This window comes from Paramacrobiotus metropolitanus, unplaced genomic scaffold (assembly GCF_019649055.1).
Source record: "Paramacrobiotus metropolitanus isolate TYO unplaced genomic scaffold, Prichtersi_v1.0 Parri_scaffold0000023, whole genome shotgun sequence".
Taxonomy (NCBI): domain Eukaryota; kingdom Metazoa; phylum Tardigrada; class Eutardigrada; order Parachela; family Macrobiotidae; genus Paramacrobiotus; species Paramacrobiotus metropolitanus.
This window is the reverse complement of record NW_026570243.1, coordinates 770986-787002: the sequence shown is the minus strand read 5'-3', so window position 1 is coordinate 787002 and position 16017 is coordinate 770986. Positions and strand designations below refer to the sequence as shown.

Sequence of the window (16017 nt, the reverse complement as noted above, 5' to 3'; positions counted from 1 at the left end):
AGTAAGAAGTCATGGTAGGATACTACCGTACTGACAATATGTACAAGCAGCAATGTTGCGCCTCTAAAAAAACCTGTAGGCCTCGGCTTCGCTTTTACGATCTCTGATGCCGCAACAGCCAATTGTAAACAGAACAGAAATATATCAGTTCGTAGCCCAGGAGGTTGGTTTTTGCCGGTTGTAATCTCAAAAGAACAAAGATTGTCATGGTCCAGATTGGCACGCCACTTCTGGATCCGGAGAGGAAGCCAGTGAATGCTGCATCGGCGATCCCGTGGTCGCTGTCGGGTACGACATATTCAACTTGGATCTAGAAGGTTACATTTCAACTTTAGTGTTACATTGTCAAAAATTCATTCAAGGAATGTTCCAGTGCTCACCTGTTGTGTCTCATATGACTTTCGATCAAATCCCCAGACGTAAGAGCCGCGAGCAAGGATAATTCTGCCGCTAATACTGCACCACAAATCACGCGCGCTAGCTTCTCGGCATTAGCTCCCGGTTGCATCGGCGAAGGCCCTTGCACGTTCAACAGCTAAAATCATTTAAAGATGACCAGCTACACAATCAAGGTAACTGAAATTATTTACAAGATGTACCTTCAAGCAAGCCGCTTGCGCCGGTAGATTCGTCCCACCGCCCACGGTGCCGACTTCCAAACACGGCATCGTGCACGTAATATGCAGGTTTGCTGGATCATCACAGTGCGGTTCCATTTGTACCAGGCATGCCGAACTCTCGACCACCTGCGCAACGTCCTGACCAGTGGCTAAAAAGACGGATGCTACCATATTGGCAGCGTGTGCGTTGCATCCACCGATACTTCCTGCCACCGCCGACCCCACCAAATTTTTCTTGACATTCAGTTCAACCAGTGCCTCCGCCGACGTTTTCAAAACATTTTTCAGCACATCCTGGGTGATGACCGCCTCGCAAAGCACGGATTTACCGCGCCCCAAAATACAGTTGATAGCCGACGGCTTCTTATCCGTGCACAGATTCCCACTTAACGAAAGTACCCGCACTGCGGGGAATTTCTCCCGGAGTACGTGCAACGCATTTTCCGTGCCTTTACCCAGCATGTTCATCCCCATAGCGTCGCCTGTCGTAGCCTGCAGCCGCAGATGTAACTGCCGTCCCACAACCTCCGTAAACACACTCTGCAGTCGGGCAAACCGCGACGTTCTATCGAAAGCGTCTTTCAGTGCGCTGAATCCTTCCCCAGCTATCCACGTTTTCGCTAGAAATTTTTACATCGTTTTAAGGCACCGAGTATTGCAGTCAGCGATAGACTCGCACCTTCTCGGGCTCCGACGATACCGGGAAACTGGAGCAACGGCGCTCGTGTCATTCCGTCGTTGATCAATTCAGTATGCGCCCCGCCAGACAAGGAAATGGCTCGGCAACCGCGGCTGGCTGATGCTACAATACAGCCTTCGGTTGTGGCCATCGGGACCTAAAAGCAGTCCGCAACAGATGAGCAGATTTCTGATGTAAATTTAGGAATTCAACATCGCTTGACGTTGAAGATTACCCAGTACGACTGGCCATCTAACAGCAAGGGTCCAGCAACGCCAACGGGTACCGGGATGTATCCGATGACATTTTCACAGCAACTTCCTTTGACCTGCAATTTTTAGCTCTTAAGTTACATCGCGCGAAATAAGGCTGTTGATATGGAGTAGATATAATTACAGTATATACGGTACCAGCTTTACAATTTACGGTATATAACTTTGCAAAACTTTGCAGTTTACAATTCGTTCAACATTGGTGCGGATATACCAGGCTATCAGCCCATGACGTCTACTCAGTAAACCATTAAAACCATTGTAATTTTAATATCGATTAAGCCGTGTTGTGATTTACAGTTGGTGTTTTTATCAATAATGCAAAATTTTGCTGAGAAGGTATGAATTAAGAAATCTAATATAGTCTATATGCCTTAAATTTTCTGGTGTAAATGGCGTTAGACGGTGCTCAGTGTCTATGACATTGTAGCACTTACGAGAGAATAATCGTAATCCTTAAAGGGTAAATTCTCCAGTGCGGTTTTATCGACTAAATCCGCCAGAATCAGGGACCGACGAATACACACCGCGCGCTGAAGATCTTTTAATTCCTCCTCCAGTTTATACTGTCGTAATTTCTTAGCTTTTATCAACAGGAGGATTTCTTCGTCCGTCAACTTTTCGATTTTCTGAAATCGCAGATATTTTTATAAAAATATGTTGGTTACGATATTAAAACATTTCTTAGCGAATTCAGTCAGCTGGATAAATTTAAAGTCTGCGCCCTCCGAATGTCTACTCGAGTAGAGACTCTAGACCAAGCTTTTTAAAAATCACATACCGTTACAGGAACTGGAGCGTTTAGTAGATTAGCCGGAGCTGTTATTACGCCGCCTTCCGTATCCATGCCGGTTTGTGTTTGCATGCCAAATGTTTCGGAAGGGAGATCTGTTCTACATGGCTCATCATCAGCATTATCCCCGATAGTGAACTGCCTTCCACACTGTGTTCCACGAGTACTATTGCCTTGATTCTGCAGAACATCGGTGCTCTGCGAACCGAAACGATTGACCGGTGAAGCTGGCATGTCTTTTCGGCGTTTTATCGGATTCGGTACTTCAGTACAAAACAAGTGCTCTTTCAACACATTGATGCCAGCACGATGCCCCTGCAGAAACCGACGAACCTTTTTGGTGTTACTTTTGGAAGTCTGAAACCACCTAAACCATAGAGACGTTTGCTGTGTCTATACCTAAGTCCCAAACTAATAATGACCAGCGGATCGCGTGCCTCTTCTCTGTTTTCGAGCGTCGGAGCTGCCCCGTAGTCAAGCTGCAAGTATATACAATACAACATGCACTATCTATCCCTGTCTATCCCTTCAGCTTGGCTACCGCTGCCCTGCTAACCGGCAGTGGCTGGCTAAAGGCTAGCGTATATTCATACTTCCTGTATTTGGCGAAATATACGTTCCTTAAATCGTTTTCAGTGAAAGATGGCTGGCTTTTTTTGGAGGATTGGAAGATGGATGGCTTTTCGAGATACTGAAGTTGCACAATGACTTTTGATCGTCGAGTGTGGTGTGTGACGGTGTGACCTTTCGTTTTGTCGGATTGTTTTTTACATGCCTTCTCATCCTCTTGCCGGTTACTAACGACTTCAGTGCTTCAATATTTAGCCAATTTTCCGCAACGTTGTATAAAAGTTTGATTAACGTCAAAAGACTCTGTCCTCGCTCGCACAGCTTTTCGCAATGGTATGCGCAGAACAGCACAGAAATGCATCCTGGCCACGAATCACGGAAGCACCTGGCCACGCTCCTGGTGGTGGTCTCCACTCCCCGGGTGGGAGACACCTATCCACGTATTAGGGAATCAGGGGACATCTGGCATGGGATCATACACGCGCGAAAGCGTTCGCTTATGTATAAGGACAGAGCGTACATACACATCAGTATGAGTAGAAGTAAGTATGCGTATGCGAGCGCTTTCGCGTATATGCGTGTAAGCCATCGCAATACCTGATGTGGGGACAGGTGTTCTCCCTGATTCATGTCCAGGGAGGTACTAATATTACACAAAAACAATCGAACCCAGTCGGAAAATTATCATCAGTTGTCTTATTTGTGTGCCCGTGGCCGTAGCTACAGTATTTACCATTTGTTGTTTAATTTCAAATTATACCGTTGTATTTTACGGGACAATTCAAAATTAATTATATGTTTCATTTTCCAAATCTTACTTTGCGAAATACTGCCACGGCGCCAAAGTTCAAAGTTGCCACAAGAAAACGATCTTCCGGAGTGATAATAGGTAATGCCGAATCAATTACTTTGATTCACGTATCATGTTTTGCGCGTTAAAACACCGATACCGCTCCCAGGGTTTGCTTATAGGCGTAGTCATTAAACAAAGTGATCCACAACAGCAATTAGGCATAACCTCCCATCAAGTATATCCGGCACAACTATAAACGTGTATCAAACTAATTGTAAGCATCTGTTACAGTAATCAGATATTCATCCACTTCTGTCGAATATTTGTAAGTAAAACTCGTAAGTTCGCATCATTAATGTCATTGGATGACAGTAAGTTATCGCTAGGTAAAAGTGAAACTCTTGCAACCGCGGCAGTGAGCACGTAAGCCAAAGTTCTAAACTATATGTCATGGTCACGGACTCTGATAATTAAGTACTATAGATATACTAGCATTTTGAAACCAAGTACAAAACCGGTTTGAAAGCTAGAAATAGTACTGATCGGAGTTTTCGGAACATTCGGAGCTAGATACGGTACGGCGATCTGCGTGCAGCACCTGAGTGACGCGATGCTTTCCGCTTCCGGTTTCTTTTCAGTTGGAATGTTTGGGTTTCGTACCATCTGTAAAAATCTTTCAACTCAATCGATTACACATCACTTACTTTAAAGCCCGCATCGGTTATTTAAGCTTAACTAGTGTTGTTCTGTGTGGTTAACACATTGGGTGTGAATAAAAACCGGTTTTCCGCTCACTATTGCAGACTTGCAGGTAAAGCACTGCATACAGAGGAGGTCTTATAAAACTTATAATTGCACAGTATAAAAGAGATACAACAGAATTGTTTCGATACAATAATAAAAACATTAGCATTTTACATTGTTAGTATGAAGTAGAAGTATCAAGCACTTTTACGAATCCCAAGTTCCAGGAATATTTCGGAAATCCTTGAAATTTCGGAAATCCTTGAAATATGAGAGTTTTTGTTGCAGTATGAGTACATTTACCGTATTTCATCGATTAGTGACCCAGCGTTACCATTTTTTGCAAGGGTTTTGGACGGGGTATCTATTGCGGTAAAAAAGTTTTTTTTTTGTTAAAAGGAGAGTTTTGGAAAAACGAGCCTTCAGTATGGTCTTTATTTCGAGGTGGACTTTTAAAGCGGGAAGGGTCACTAACTGATCACATACGATATATACTGAGATAGCAAAATAACAGTCTTTTGGTTTTTTGCCGTTTCAGGTGATGACATTATGCGACATCAAACGCTAATACTTAAGGCGTTAAGGCTTTTTAATCCAGGAATGTACGAATACCTGGGCTGAATAATAATGTTACAGGAAACAAGTCAACCTGATAGAAAACAAAACAAATGAGTTTTTCCAAACATTTCACGACGAAACGGCCAACGATCGGAAATTAAAACGTATGAACCATAATTATTAAATTTACGCTATTAAATTAGTTCTATTTTTTAAGGGACAGGATGGTTCTTTGGATGATCTCCATGCATTCGCTCAGGTCTTCGTCCTTCATGATTAAAGGAGGGGCCAACCGGATAATATCGTTTTTTATAGATTTTGCCAACAGACCGTTGTCCTTCAGGCGGATGCAAACATCCCAGGCGTTGTATTCTGAAAACAGTAGCCGAGTCTGACTGTACTTAGGTGGCATGATGTCGCTATATTAAAAACTATTTGTGATTGTTTTTTAATTGTATCTGGAGTCTGCAGTACGCATGAATTTACCGGTAATACAAATGGAGACGGCGCAAATACTTCATTTTGTTAATGCATACTACTAAAAGGAATTATCGGAGATAATGAATGTTAATTCTGGCGAGCGGCATGATTTTGTCTCGCCTTTGACATTAATGTGCTGTCGCGGTTGAGATTTATTGCTGGCCATCTGGGTGGTCAGATGGTATTCCTTGAGATTGCTCTGGTTTCATGCTGCCTTTAGCAGCTTTACATCTCAGTGTTCATTTGCAAAGATTTTTTGATGTAGTTCACGTCGAACGCGATTTTGCGATTTTCGCGTTCAAACTTCCATGCTGTTCTGCTGTACTCACGTATAGATAGTTACAGACAGATAAGTTCTTGATTTCACCAAGTGGTTGATTTGTAAAAATTCTTGAAGAAATTCCATGTTGCTGTGCTTTAGTGTATTTGCTACTGCCATATGCTCCTGCATTATGTTATGGCGTAATCTCGTCCGCGGCATATCTTGTGTCGACAATTATTACGTCGTCTCTCATGATTTGTATATACGCTTGTGTTTCGTACATCAATTTTTGGAGGTCCCTATTTACGTTTTCTTTATCGAGGATTAGTAATAATTTCCATTTGCATAATATATTTTGCTTTTTATTTGTGACTATCACCATATTGGCGGTTGCCCTGTTCTTTCAGCCCGGCATATTGCCGTGCACAAACGCCTAACTTCATTTGCTTGCATTCTGGCTACTCATTCTAGAACGTGGACGGCCATCTCGCACGTCAACATTTGTTATTTCCATTAGGTCATTCCCTATATAATACGAGCTAGTGTGCTCCTGATCTATTACATAGATTTTATATTTGTACATAGATATTAGTATTATATATTAAATTATTTTATATTGTATACATGTTGTAGGCTTACATATTTGTGATATGCATTACAACATAAATTTTATTATTGGTTATTATTATTATAAATATTATTATTATATATATCATCATTAATATTGTTATTATATATATTGTTATTATATATAATATTATCAATATCATTGTCATTATTATTATATTGCTTGTATCATTATATCACAATCTTCAAGGATTGATTCAATATGTATAGATTCGTCATACTATTATTACATACCGTGTATGGTTTTACACATTTCAATAAAAGGTATGTCAAAACAAATTATTGATAGATTTTATGATATATTATGTTTTATTATTAATATATTTTATATTATTGTATATTTTGTTATTTATAGACTTCATTATCATTTTTATTATTGACAATTCCATTGTGTATATTGTGTACCTATTGTGCGTGTGTAAATATTGTTATGTGTATTATAATATATAATACAGTATTATTGGTATATGTATTATAATATATTATTTATTGTGTTATTTTATCGTATTATTATATTGTATTATTAAACTGTACTAGTTACTATGATGTATTATTACGTTTTATTTACTGCATTGTATTCTATCGTATTGTATGCATACTATATCTTATACATATTTGATATTTGTGTACAAAATTTTACCTTTATTTTTATATATATTATTTATGTATTATTATTATTATTATTGTTATTTTATCATTATTTGTTGTTATTGGTAATATTGTGCTTATTATTATTTTACCTTCTTATTTTTTATTTAAAACACTATTGTTATTATTATGTCCCGTGGCTCTTGCTGTGGTCATGATCAGTTATTGTTATAATTGCTGTATTATCTCCGTTTTACTATTGTTTGTTGTTATAATTTTTATTCGTCCTGTTATTGTTATCCCCATTGTTATCCGAATTATTTTTATCTTCGTTACCCTGTTATTTATTTCTACTTGTCATCCCTGATATTGGTTATCCGTGATAATTATTATGATTCTTATTCTTTTCTCCCGTTATTTCTATTCCTGTTGTTTGTTGCATCCCGGTTCTATTGTTTGTATATCCTTATTTCTGTTATCCTTATCCCTGCTCTTGTTGTTACTTTAGAGCGTCCTGTTTGTTCTCTTCATTGAAGTTTCAGTAAACGGTGTTCTATAATCTGAAATCGAGTAAATTTAGACTACCACCACATGGGCGATTGCGCTGTTCTTTCAGTCTGAATATTGCTGATTCATTTGTTCACGCTCTTACTCTTGCAGTCTTATATGTGTTATTCATTGTCATTTATTGTTACTGCTGTTATTTATTGTATCCTCATTTCACCGTTGCTATAATCGTATTTTATTATCCCTGTTTTGCTTTTCTGTTATTTATTACATCTCTGTTCATATTCAATATTATTCTTTCTTTTACTTTACGCTTCTCTTGAATTAATTTCACTGGTGCCATTAACGGTGTGTCCTGTAATATATCTGTCTTGTATTTATCGATGGATACTTATTACCAATATTTTCTGGTGGCCTTTGGTTAGTATTTCCAGATTTTACCGTAAAATGCGTTAACCAGCATCACATTTCCGTGTCTACGCAGAAAACGTTTCACGGCATATCTTTGCGGCACCGCAGTTCTTCTGTTTAATTTTATTTCATTGTGTCTCATTGTGTTTCAATGATTTTGTCGTTTGGTTCCGCTTGATGCCTCATAATTGCTTAATGCTTATATCCGTTAGTCACATGTGTTTAGTGGAAACCCGCATCATGATTCCTTTGTTGTCGTTTCGGTTCCTTTGATGGCTTCTATTCGGGTGTACAATATGCATTGCCTTCTGCTTGCATCTCAGTTCTTCATTCCTTAGTGATGACCATACTGTTCAGTTACGTAACTTGCCGCCTGATGACAGTCATAAGGTTCTCCTAATCGCTTATACAGTGATTCATAATTCTAAAATTGACCAGTTCTTCTGTCATTAAACAGTTTTGTTCTGTAATCCTGCTGATCGATCTGGACATTTGTTGGATATCAAGGCAATTTCGTCTTGTTCGCGAGATATTATTTGCGTCCCATAATTCTGCTTATACAGTCCATCACCGTATTGAGCCTATTGGCTATTCACGTCGAACGTCGAACTATTACAGTATATATTATATTATAGTATATATTATATTTCCACTTTTCACTTGCGACTGCCAGCGTCAGCGGCTGCTCTGTTCTTTCAGTCCGGCAACTTGCCGGGTGCGTAAAAATTGATTTCAGTTGTTTGCGTTCTGACTACTTTGCATCTTTGCTCAGCTAATTTTGTGTTGTATTGCTTCCGTGGATTTTCACATCAAACATGACTTTTGATCGTTTTACGTTATCATCCCAGAGATTTAACCGTATCCGATTCGTTTTGGTGTTCTCAAATCTCTTTTGATCCTACTGTATTTAACGCCTCGATTAGCTGATCGCAATGGGACGATGGAAAGCAGTGGATATGCCGATCACCAAACCGGATCTCGCACGCCAACGTTATTCCATTTAGTTTAATGCATACTACTAATAACTAATTGCAAGTCAAGTTGTTATTATGCGGTAAATTTGTTATGTCAAGCAATATTTTTTGGCAACAATGAAAGGCAAAGTATCGAGAAAAACGAGCGCTATATTCACAACTTAACCGGTTATACAGGTAAAATTCACAACCGCGAAAATGTATAACGTTAACGAAAAAATGTTTAGGTGAAACTCACGCGGCGCTAAGACGATGGCATTCATGAGACCTTTTCCGCGGACACACGTAACGATGTCCGAGGGGAGATGGGCCTTGAGTTCTTCGCGCAACCGATGACCCAGCTTGTCCGCCCGAGCGGCTAGGTGCTCGTTCTCCAAAACGTCCAGAGCAGCCGAAGCCACGCGACACGCCAACGGATTTCCGCCATATGTCGAACCGTGTTCGCCGGGTTTGATCGTTAACATTACCTCGTTATCGGCCAGAACTGCCGAAACCTACAATCACAAACAATGTTAGCAATAAACGCTGTTAACCACAGCAACCGAGAATAGTTGCCAACTCGAAAGTCCGCAACACGTTATACATAAAATTAACAATGAGTACTGACTTACCGCCATAATCCCTCCGGATAATGCTTTACCCAATGTAACAATATCAGGCCGAACATCTTCATGATCACAACACAACCGCCTAGAATAACTTTAAGATAATCGCATATATTATAACATACCAAATTCATAAGTCAAAATCCTATTGTTCTTCTGAAGTAATGCGCATATCAAGTGAATCCAACCGAAAATTTAAGCGAATTAACACCCGGCACCCCGGGGAAAATTTTATCCTTCACTCTTCAGTATGCTGTACCAGTCAGATGCAAACAGCGCTTCGCCCGCTTCACGGAGACTATATAAGCAAGTGTTACTTACCTCCCAGTGCGGCCCAGTCCCGTCTGGATTTCGTCGGCGATGAACAGAACGTTGTATTTGGTGCAGATCTCCCGCACGCCCTTCAAGTAACCTTCATCGGGGACGATTATTCCGGCTTCACCCTGGATCGGCTCAACGATGAAGGCGCAGACGTTGGGATGTTGACAAGCTTCCTGCAAAGTGCAAATGAACGTTGACGTTTCCATGGACGGTCACCGTGTATTGCATAACTTTATTTTCGCATTATCGTGTCTGCTACAGTCATATTTTTACGAATTGCTCACGCTGTCTCAGTTACTGTGCAGGTTTATTATCACAGCTTCTTCTCGTACAAAATAATGAAAACACACCTCTAATGCGCTTAGGTTATTGTACGGAATAATGCGAAATCCAGGCATGTAAGGTCCGAAGCCGGCGTAATTTGCAGGTTCCGTCGAGGCGGAGATGGCCGCCATTGTCCGGCCGCAGAAATTCCCCTCAGCGAAAATGATAACTGCTTCGTTATCCGGGATCTTTTTCACTCTGTATCCCCACCGTCGCGCCAGTTTACAAGCCGTTTCGTTGGCTTCCACGCCTGTTACGCATAAAGATGACTATTTCGCTAACATAATAATATACGAGTATTTTTACATAAGCCGGAAAAAAGCTTTGCTTCAGATACCTGTATTCATTGGCAAAACCTTGTCATATCCGAATAAAGCTGTGATCATACGACCAAATGTTCGCCTGTAACAAGTGACAGGAAATTATTTTTCGCTCATATATAATGCAACGTTCCTTACCCAGAACATTGTTATAGAACGCCCGGCTGGCTAATGTCAGGACGCTTGCTTGATCCACCAGGGCTTTGAGAATATCGGGATGACAGTGACCTTGATTGACGGCGCTGTATGCGCTCAAAAAATCGTAATATCGGCGTCCATCTGTGTCCCAGAGATGCACACCTACAGTGTTTCAACAGTAGTTAGCTTTCGTTTTGAACCTGAAGATCTTTACGAGTACGGATATATACTGGTATGGCAAAACAATCTGCTCAATGCAAGTACAGAAAGTACTTTTTTTATAAAAGGTTGTTACTGACAAACCGCCACAACGCTAACCTCCCACTTATACGCTACTGCGAATTTAATTTCGAACAAACAGAATTATTATTCTACAGTAGCAATAAAGTAATTTGCTGAAAAACACGTAACTTACCTTTCCCACGGGCGAGAACAACCGGAACTGTATGATAGATATGGCAGTTGTACCTATTATGTAAACAACAACCATCCAGCTTTTATATAATCTCACGTACGATTCCATACCGACACACAAATCCCCACTGACTGATTTACTTCTCTTCTCGCTCCATGTACTCTTTTTGTGGCAGGTTGGTTTCATCCTTAATATTATGGCCTGGACGAGGGTTCTGAATATCGCATTCAGGAGATGGCATTTTGAAGCCGGTAAAGCGGTCAAGCGAAATGGTCACTGTCCAGAAATCAAGAAATGAATGAAACGTTAATCAGCAGCTGCAGCAGGAAAAATAACTCACGTAATTTTCGGGGAAGTAACTACAACACGGCAAAACTAAATCTGTCATTTTACAAACCCATTGCGAAGGAAGCATCCATAAATATCGTTGCCACTTACCACCTACTGTACCAATCCATAATAGCGAGTATCTCGCTTTCATAACAGGTTTTACACAGCTTATACCGGCACAAGTCTCACAACGTTTCCAAAGCCACCACCCACCGGAAATTGTAAAGATATTCATAAAATCATAGGCCAGAGTACTTGTACAGAGTACGTATGTACAATACACGGAGCCCAACATGCTCAAAACATGATACAACACACGTAAAATCCGTGAGCGCTTAATTTAAATGTAAAATAACATTAAAAATCATTAAGTTATTCAAGTCATTGTAAGCATGTAACAAAAACCTACTCAGCAAGTAGTACTCTGTTTCAAATTTTCAGGTAGCGACGGAGCGCGTCTGACCGAAGGAAACCGTATCAATTTCCGCCAAATTCGATCATAATTCAACCTTTTTCCACAAAAAAATGCACATCTAATTTTCTGTTGTAAAAACAGCTTCACATAAAGCATCATGGTCCAATTCACCATTAGACTGCAAAACTACTGAGAAGCGATCATGACCGTTTACTTTAACATGCACCTATGTATAAACCTGGATCGGAATAAAGATTCGTTTATTTTTACCGAGTTAGGCCAATTGTCATAGATTTTAATGAACACTGATTTATTTACTCCATCATATGATTCAATCACTCAAGCATTACAAAATAACTGGCATAAAAGCAGATAAAATGGATAAAAAAGTCAACCACAACAACAAATTTACAGCCAAAAGGAAACAGGCTGCACACCGTGCACATTTTCTAAAAAATCAAGCACCCAATCACTTCTTCAGTCGAGATTCCAGCTGCTCAATATCACGCGTTATTGTTCCAATGATTTGAGAAAATGACTCTTTAGCCTGCAAATATAAGTGATGCTGTGGGAAAAAGGAACATTAACTGCTAATTGGAACTAACAATTCCCTCCGTTGTATTTCACAATCTGAGATTTTAACATGGTTTCACATTGCATATCTTACTTACCGCTTCATTGGATTTTTCGAGATCTGCCATCTTTGTGAAGAGCTGTTTCTGCATTTTATCAACCTGATCATGGATCTGCACATAGGTGGAAGCTACAATGACACATAAAACAGTTTTCAATCCGGAACAAATTAGACGGCAAATGCAGCAATGTCAAACCTTGTTCGTGAACAGCCTTCAGAGCCACCAGTCTATCGACGACAGCTTGCACTCTATCAATTGTGCCGCTCCATCCTTTCAACATCGCGTACGCTTCGTTTATCTGTAAAGAGGATATTTTTTAGTTAATCTGCAAAAGCTCCAAGAAACAAGAGATTAACAAGACAAATATGGACGATGTAGTTAAGAATTTTAAATCAACACATGAAGAAAGAGTAAAAAATGTTTGTCATCACTGCAAAACCCAATGTCTGATTTTGCACTGCTTCCCGCAACTAAATTCCAGGCCCGCAAAACATTCACATTCAAACAATTAGCCAAAGTATCCGGGATTTAATAATTCAGCGCGTAAAACAAATAGCGTTGTACAAACAAGTTTTCAGCCAGAAAAATACTACGCTGCAACAACCTACAACAAACGAGGATGACGAGACAAAGGACGACGAGACAAATACAAGCGATCTCACCTTTTTATCTAACTCTTCGTCGGAAGTGTGAGTCGGATTGAGTTTATCAATCGCCTGGTTTAGCCTAGGAAGGAACTGCTGCATACGGCTTTCAATCTGGTCCAAATTGTCCTTGTCCAAAAGACTCATCTGGTTTTTCAGCATAGTCACCGTTGCCTGCGGATAACAGTCCTGCTATACGGAAATGTCAAACACTCAAGCCAGTCCCATTTTACACGCCATACCATGAGGCTGTTGGATGAATCGGTTGCAAGGACATTCTAAACCAAATAGAAAAAATCGGATTAGTTGGTGGAGGTATAATGCGAACAACGGAAGAAGACAAAGATTCTCTTTACCAACTCTCGCTCCGTACCGAACGCTTGTTCCAGCTTTTTTATGCGATTCTCCAGAGCCGAAGCCTGCAAAACCGCAGATAAAACCAAGCAATCATTACAAAAATTTTACTCCCATGTCATTTCAGTTTTTAACGTAAAATCATTAAATTAAACACAATCGCAAGGACATGCAAAAGAAACAAAACTAATGCAAGTCAGCATCAATTTTAGAAAATACCGGCATATCCTCCGCGCTTCGGTTATCTGCTCCACTCTTCTTGCTGTCGAGATCGCTGGGATTCGATGCCCCTTTACCGCGCCTATAAAATCACTGATTCCACTCACGAAGAAAAAATAACCAGCAAAACCATGCTTTGTTTTATTAGAATACTGCATCAAGCGAAATTTTCTAAAACTACGACAGGTTTACGAAATCTTACGTGGCTTTGGAGGGGGTACGGACTTGCTTTTCCGCCAGCGTGGCCATCATAACTTTCAACTGGGCAATCTGGCCGGCGAAATCCGCATCAGCCGAGGGCAGGAAGGAATCGTCGCGTTTCTGCTGGGCACTGAGGATCTCGTAATCCGTCTCCAGTGCCTTCACGTCGCGTTGGATGCGCTCGAATCTCTCTTGCAGTGTTTCATCCAGCATTCCTTCACCATTCTGAAAAGTTCATCGTATAATTAATTAATTTAAAATTTTCACTTAATTCCTAATAAAACAATGTGGAAAGTTTCTTGGTGAAACTGCAAAAGAAAGATGATTCTTTTTCGAGCATCACGCACCGCTTCGTACAAATCCAATCCTTTTTCCGCCGTATAACCATGTTTGCGACTCCTCGCTACGGACTCGGAAAAGTCTACAAGACGCCAAGTGATGCTCAAACTATCGACACAACACAACTGCTACAAAAAATTGCCACAATTATGCTTAAGCACTGCAACAAATTCCCGAAAACGCAATCATAATGGTTGATAAGTCATAAGAAGAATTAAACATAATCTCCAATAATTATTTTACAAAACCTGGAAGTCGACTGCATCTTCTGATCGACTTCGAAAACTGACTGCACTTACTGTGCAGCTGTACTGATTAGTAGCGATTTTATGAAGCTTATCCTCAATTTAAAAAACCATACCTGTGGCGGAAACAGGAACCGATTTTCCTTTAAACTGCGCATATGCCTGCGCTGCATCCAGGCCAGTCCGCTCGATGTTTTCGTTCTCAGACATATCCTGATTAAAAAATGGTGGGTGAACTTCACAATAGTCCGTCTGAGCAGGTATGCAGAATAATGATTACGAACATATTGCGCGGTCTGTCGATTGTCCCGCTCCCCCGTTCCCTCTGTCTCGTAAACATCGGGTTCACCGTGGGCCTGTCAAAAAGCAGATTCAACCAACAGCTACAGTCCGCAGTTCAGGGAAAAGATGCCAAAAATCATAAGGGATTCCCGTCCGTAAAAAAATAAACCCCGCAACCCCGCACAGCGTCACAATAAAGTTCCGCAGCGTCCAAGTCCTTAACGTCGTAATGATGTCCTTAGTTTTGTACTTACGATTCCAGGCAGATCGGTTATTTTAGGAACAACAGCCATTATAATTTGCTATAAGTTTGTCAAACAATCAACAAGGAGTTCTTCAACCGTTCACAGATCCGAAAGAAAAAACTGTATGCCTGTGTATAAAGTTGTTAACAAGTCATAACCAAAACGTAACGAGAGCAGAAACCATCATGCAAACTCAGAATGGGTCTTCCCAGCCTCTCCTGATGTGAGAGGACTGGAGAAATAAATCCAAATTTTTCAAATTTTTTTGCCACTGACATAATGACACGAAACAAGCACCCGCGCGGAGGTTTAACGTCAGAACTAAGTCGGCGCCGCCTCCGAGCGGTCAGCACTGAGGCAGCTCATGCCTCACTGCCGGTTGGCGGAATTAGTAGTAGTAGTAGCTGTTATACGAGCTGACACAGCCACAGCAGAATTCACTTCCGGTTCGAGGAAAGTAGTAAGTACTTGTATTAATTTTGTACAATCTGCAGCAAAGTCTGGGGCCGGAAGTCGAGACACAGCGGCCTCAATGCCACCTTAAAGCGCGCCTTCGCTTCAGCAGGTATTGAAACGGAACTGGAACGACCCGGTATCTTCCTAACCAATGGTAAGCGCCCCGACGGAGTGACGTTGGTACCGTGGGAAAGAGGAAAGATGTTGACCTGGGATGCTACATGTGTGTGCACAGTAGCTTTGTCGCACATCGCGGCAACATCGAAACAAGCGGGAGCAGCCGCGGCGCGCGCGCAGAGCAGCTAGGATAAAGTGGAGAAGTATCGTGACATCACACCGGACTACATGTTCCGTGCAGTAGGCGTCGAAACACTCGGACCTTTGGGACCAGACGCCTTTCGCATGGTCACCGAGCTCGGGCAGATGATACGCGAAGAAACGGGCGAGATACGGGCGATTGAGTATCTGCGCCAGCGGTTCAGCATTGAAATTCAACGCGGGATTGCGGCCTCCGTCATGGGAACAGCACCAGCATCGGCTAATTTAGATGAGATGTTCTGTATAATTAGACCGTCTGTTTCTGTTGTCGGTTGAGGCTGTGGATTAAGTACATCTTTATTATGATTAGAAAATAGTGTGAGTTTTGTATAC

The 16017-nt window shown here is 41.0% G+C and overlaps 3 protein-coding genes across 5 annotated transcripts; all 3 read right to left on the bottom strand.

Moving 5' to 3' along the window:
* Positions 1-4160, bottom strand: LOC129587202 (3-hydroxy-3-methylglutaryl-coenzyme A reductase-like). 3 transcript variants are annotated; one of them, XM_055480824.1, is made up of 8 exons: positions 2698-4160; positions 2353-2627; positions 2009-2200; positions 1535-1627; positions 1300-1456; positions 600-1240; positions 381-535; positions 1-310 (listed from the first exon to the last, which is right to left on the bottom strand). In XM_055480824.1, the coding sequence occupies exons 2-8, from the start codon at positions 2596-2598 to the stop codon at positions 205-207; spliced, it is 1590 nt and encodes a 529-aa protein (XP_055336799.1). In that variant the 5' UTR covers positions 2599-2627; positions 2698-4160; the 3' UTR covers positions 1-204. The 3 variants fall into 3 exon arrangements, with proteins under 3 accessions (XP_055336799.1, XP_055336797.1, XP_055336798.1); XM_055480822.1 differs by having other exon boundaries at positions 2353-2731; positions 3753-4160; XM_055480823.1 differs by having other exon boundaries at positions 2353-2679; positions 3753-4160.
* An 887-nt stretch (positions 4161-5047) lies between these two features.
* LOC129587204 (ornithine aminotransferase, mitochondrial-like) lies at positions 5048-11462 on the bottom strand. The gene is made up of 10 exons (XM_055480826.1): positions 11342-11462; positions 11142-11277; positions 11002-11054; positions 10545-10748; positions 10466-10504; positions 10155-10378; positions 9805-9977; positions 9490-9568; positions 9117-9372; positions 5048-5401 (listed from the first exon to the last, which is right to left on the bottom strand). Exons 2-10 carry the CDS (start codon positions 11240-11242, stop codon positions 5235-5237), a joined length of 1296 nt encoding a protein of 431 aa, XP_055336801.1. The 5' UTR covers positions 11243-11277; positions 11342-11462; the 3' UTR covers positions 5048-5234.
* A 558-nt stretch (positions 11463-12020) lies between these two features.
* LOC129587125 (dynactin subunit 2-B-like) lies at positions 12021-15132 on the bottom strand. Its single transcript, XM_055480723.1, has 12 exons — positions 14920-15132; positions 14668-14739; positions 14500-14596; positions 14147-14220; positions 13801-14024; positions 13599-13680; positions 13382-13444; positions 13268-13303; positions 13044-13199; positions 12577-12679; positions 12418-12509; positions 12021-12293 (listed from the first exon to the last, which is right to left on the bottom strand). The coding sequence occupies exons 1-12, from the start codon at positions 14956-14958 to the stop codon at positions 12216-12218; spliced, it is 1116 nt and encodes a 371-aa protein (XP_055336698.1). The 5' UTR covers positions 14959-15132; the 3' UTR covers positions 12021-12215.
* Between the last annotated feature and the right edge of the window lie 885 nt (positions 15133-16017).

What these genes read in the sequence shown, in the direction of transcription:
- LOC129587204 (XM_055480826.1), bottom strand. Translation starts at nt 11,242, where the DNA reads ATGCCATCTCCTGAATGCGATATTCAGAACCCTCGTCCAGGCCATAAT. An exon ending in TGAGCGAAAAATAATTTCCT is followed by an intron (nt 10,505 to 10,544) that starts GTCACTTGTTAC and finishes GTATGATCACAG; the next exon opens with CTTTATTCGGATATGACAAG. An exon ending in GGACTGGGCCGCACTGGGAG is followed by an intron (nt 9,569 to 9,804) that starts GTAAGTAACACT and finishes AAGTTATTCTAG; the next exon opens with GCGGTTGTGTTGTGATCATG.
- LOC129587125 (XM_055480723.1), bottom strand. Translation starts at nt 14,958, where the DNA reads ATGGCTGTTGTTCCTAAAATAACCGATCTGCCTGGAATC. An exon ending in GGTTCCTGTTTCCGCCACAG is followed by an intron (nt 14,221 to 14,499) that starts GTATGGTTTTTT and finishes GGCGTCTTGTAG; the next exon opens with ACTTTTCCGAGTCCGTAGCG. An exon ending in ACGAAGAGTTAGATAAAAAG is followed by an intron (nt 12,680 to 13,043) that starts GTGAGATCGCTT and finishes TCCTCTTTACAG; the next exon opens with ATAAACGAAGCGTACGCGAT.
- LOC129587202 (XM_055480824.1), bottom strand. Translation starts at nt 2,598, where the DNA reads ATGCCAGCTTCACCGGTCAATCGTTTCGGTTCGCAGAGCACCGATGTT. An exon ending in ACGCTCCAGTTCCTGTAACG is followed by an intron (nt 2,201 to 2,352) that starts GTATGTGATTTT and finishes CTGCGATTTCAG; the next exon opens with AAAATCGAAAAGTTGACGGA. An exon ending in TAGATGGCCAGTCGTACTGG is followed by an intron (nt 1,457 to 1,534) that starts GTAATCTTCAAC and finishes GACTGCTTTTAG; the next exon opens with GTCCCGATGGCCACAACCGA.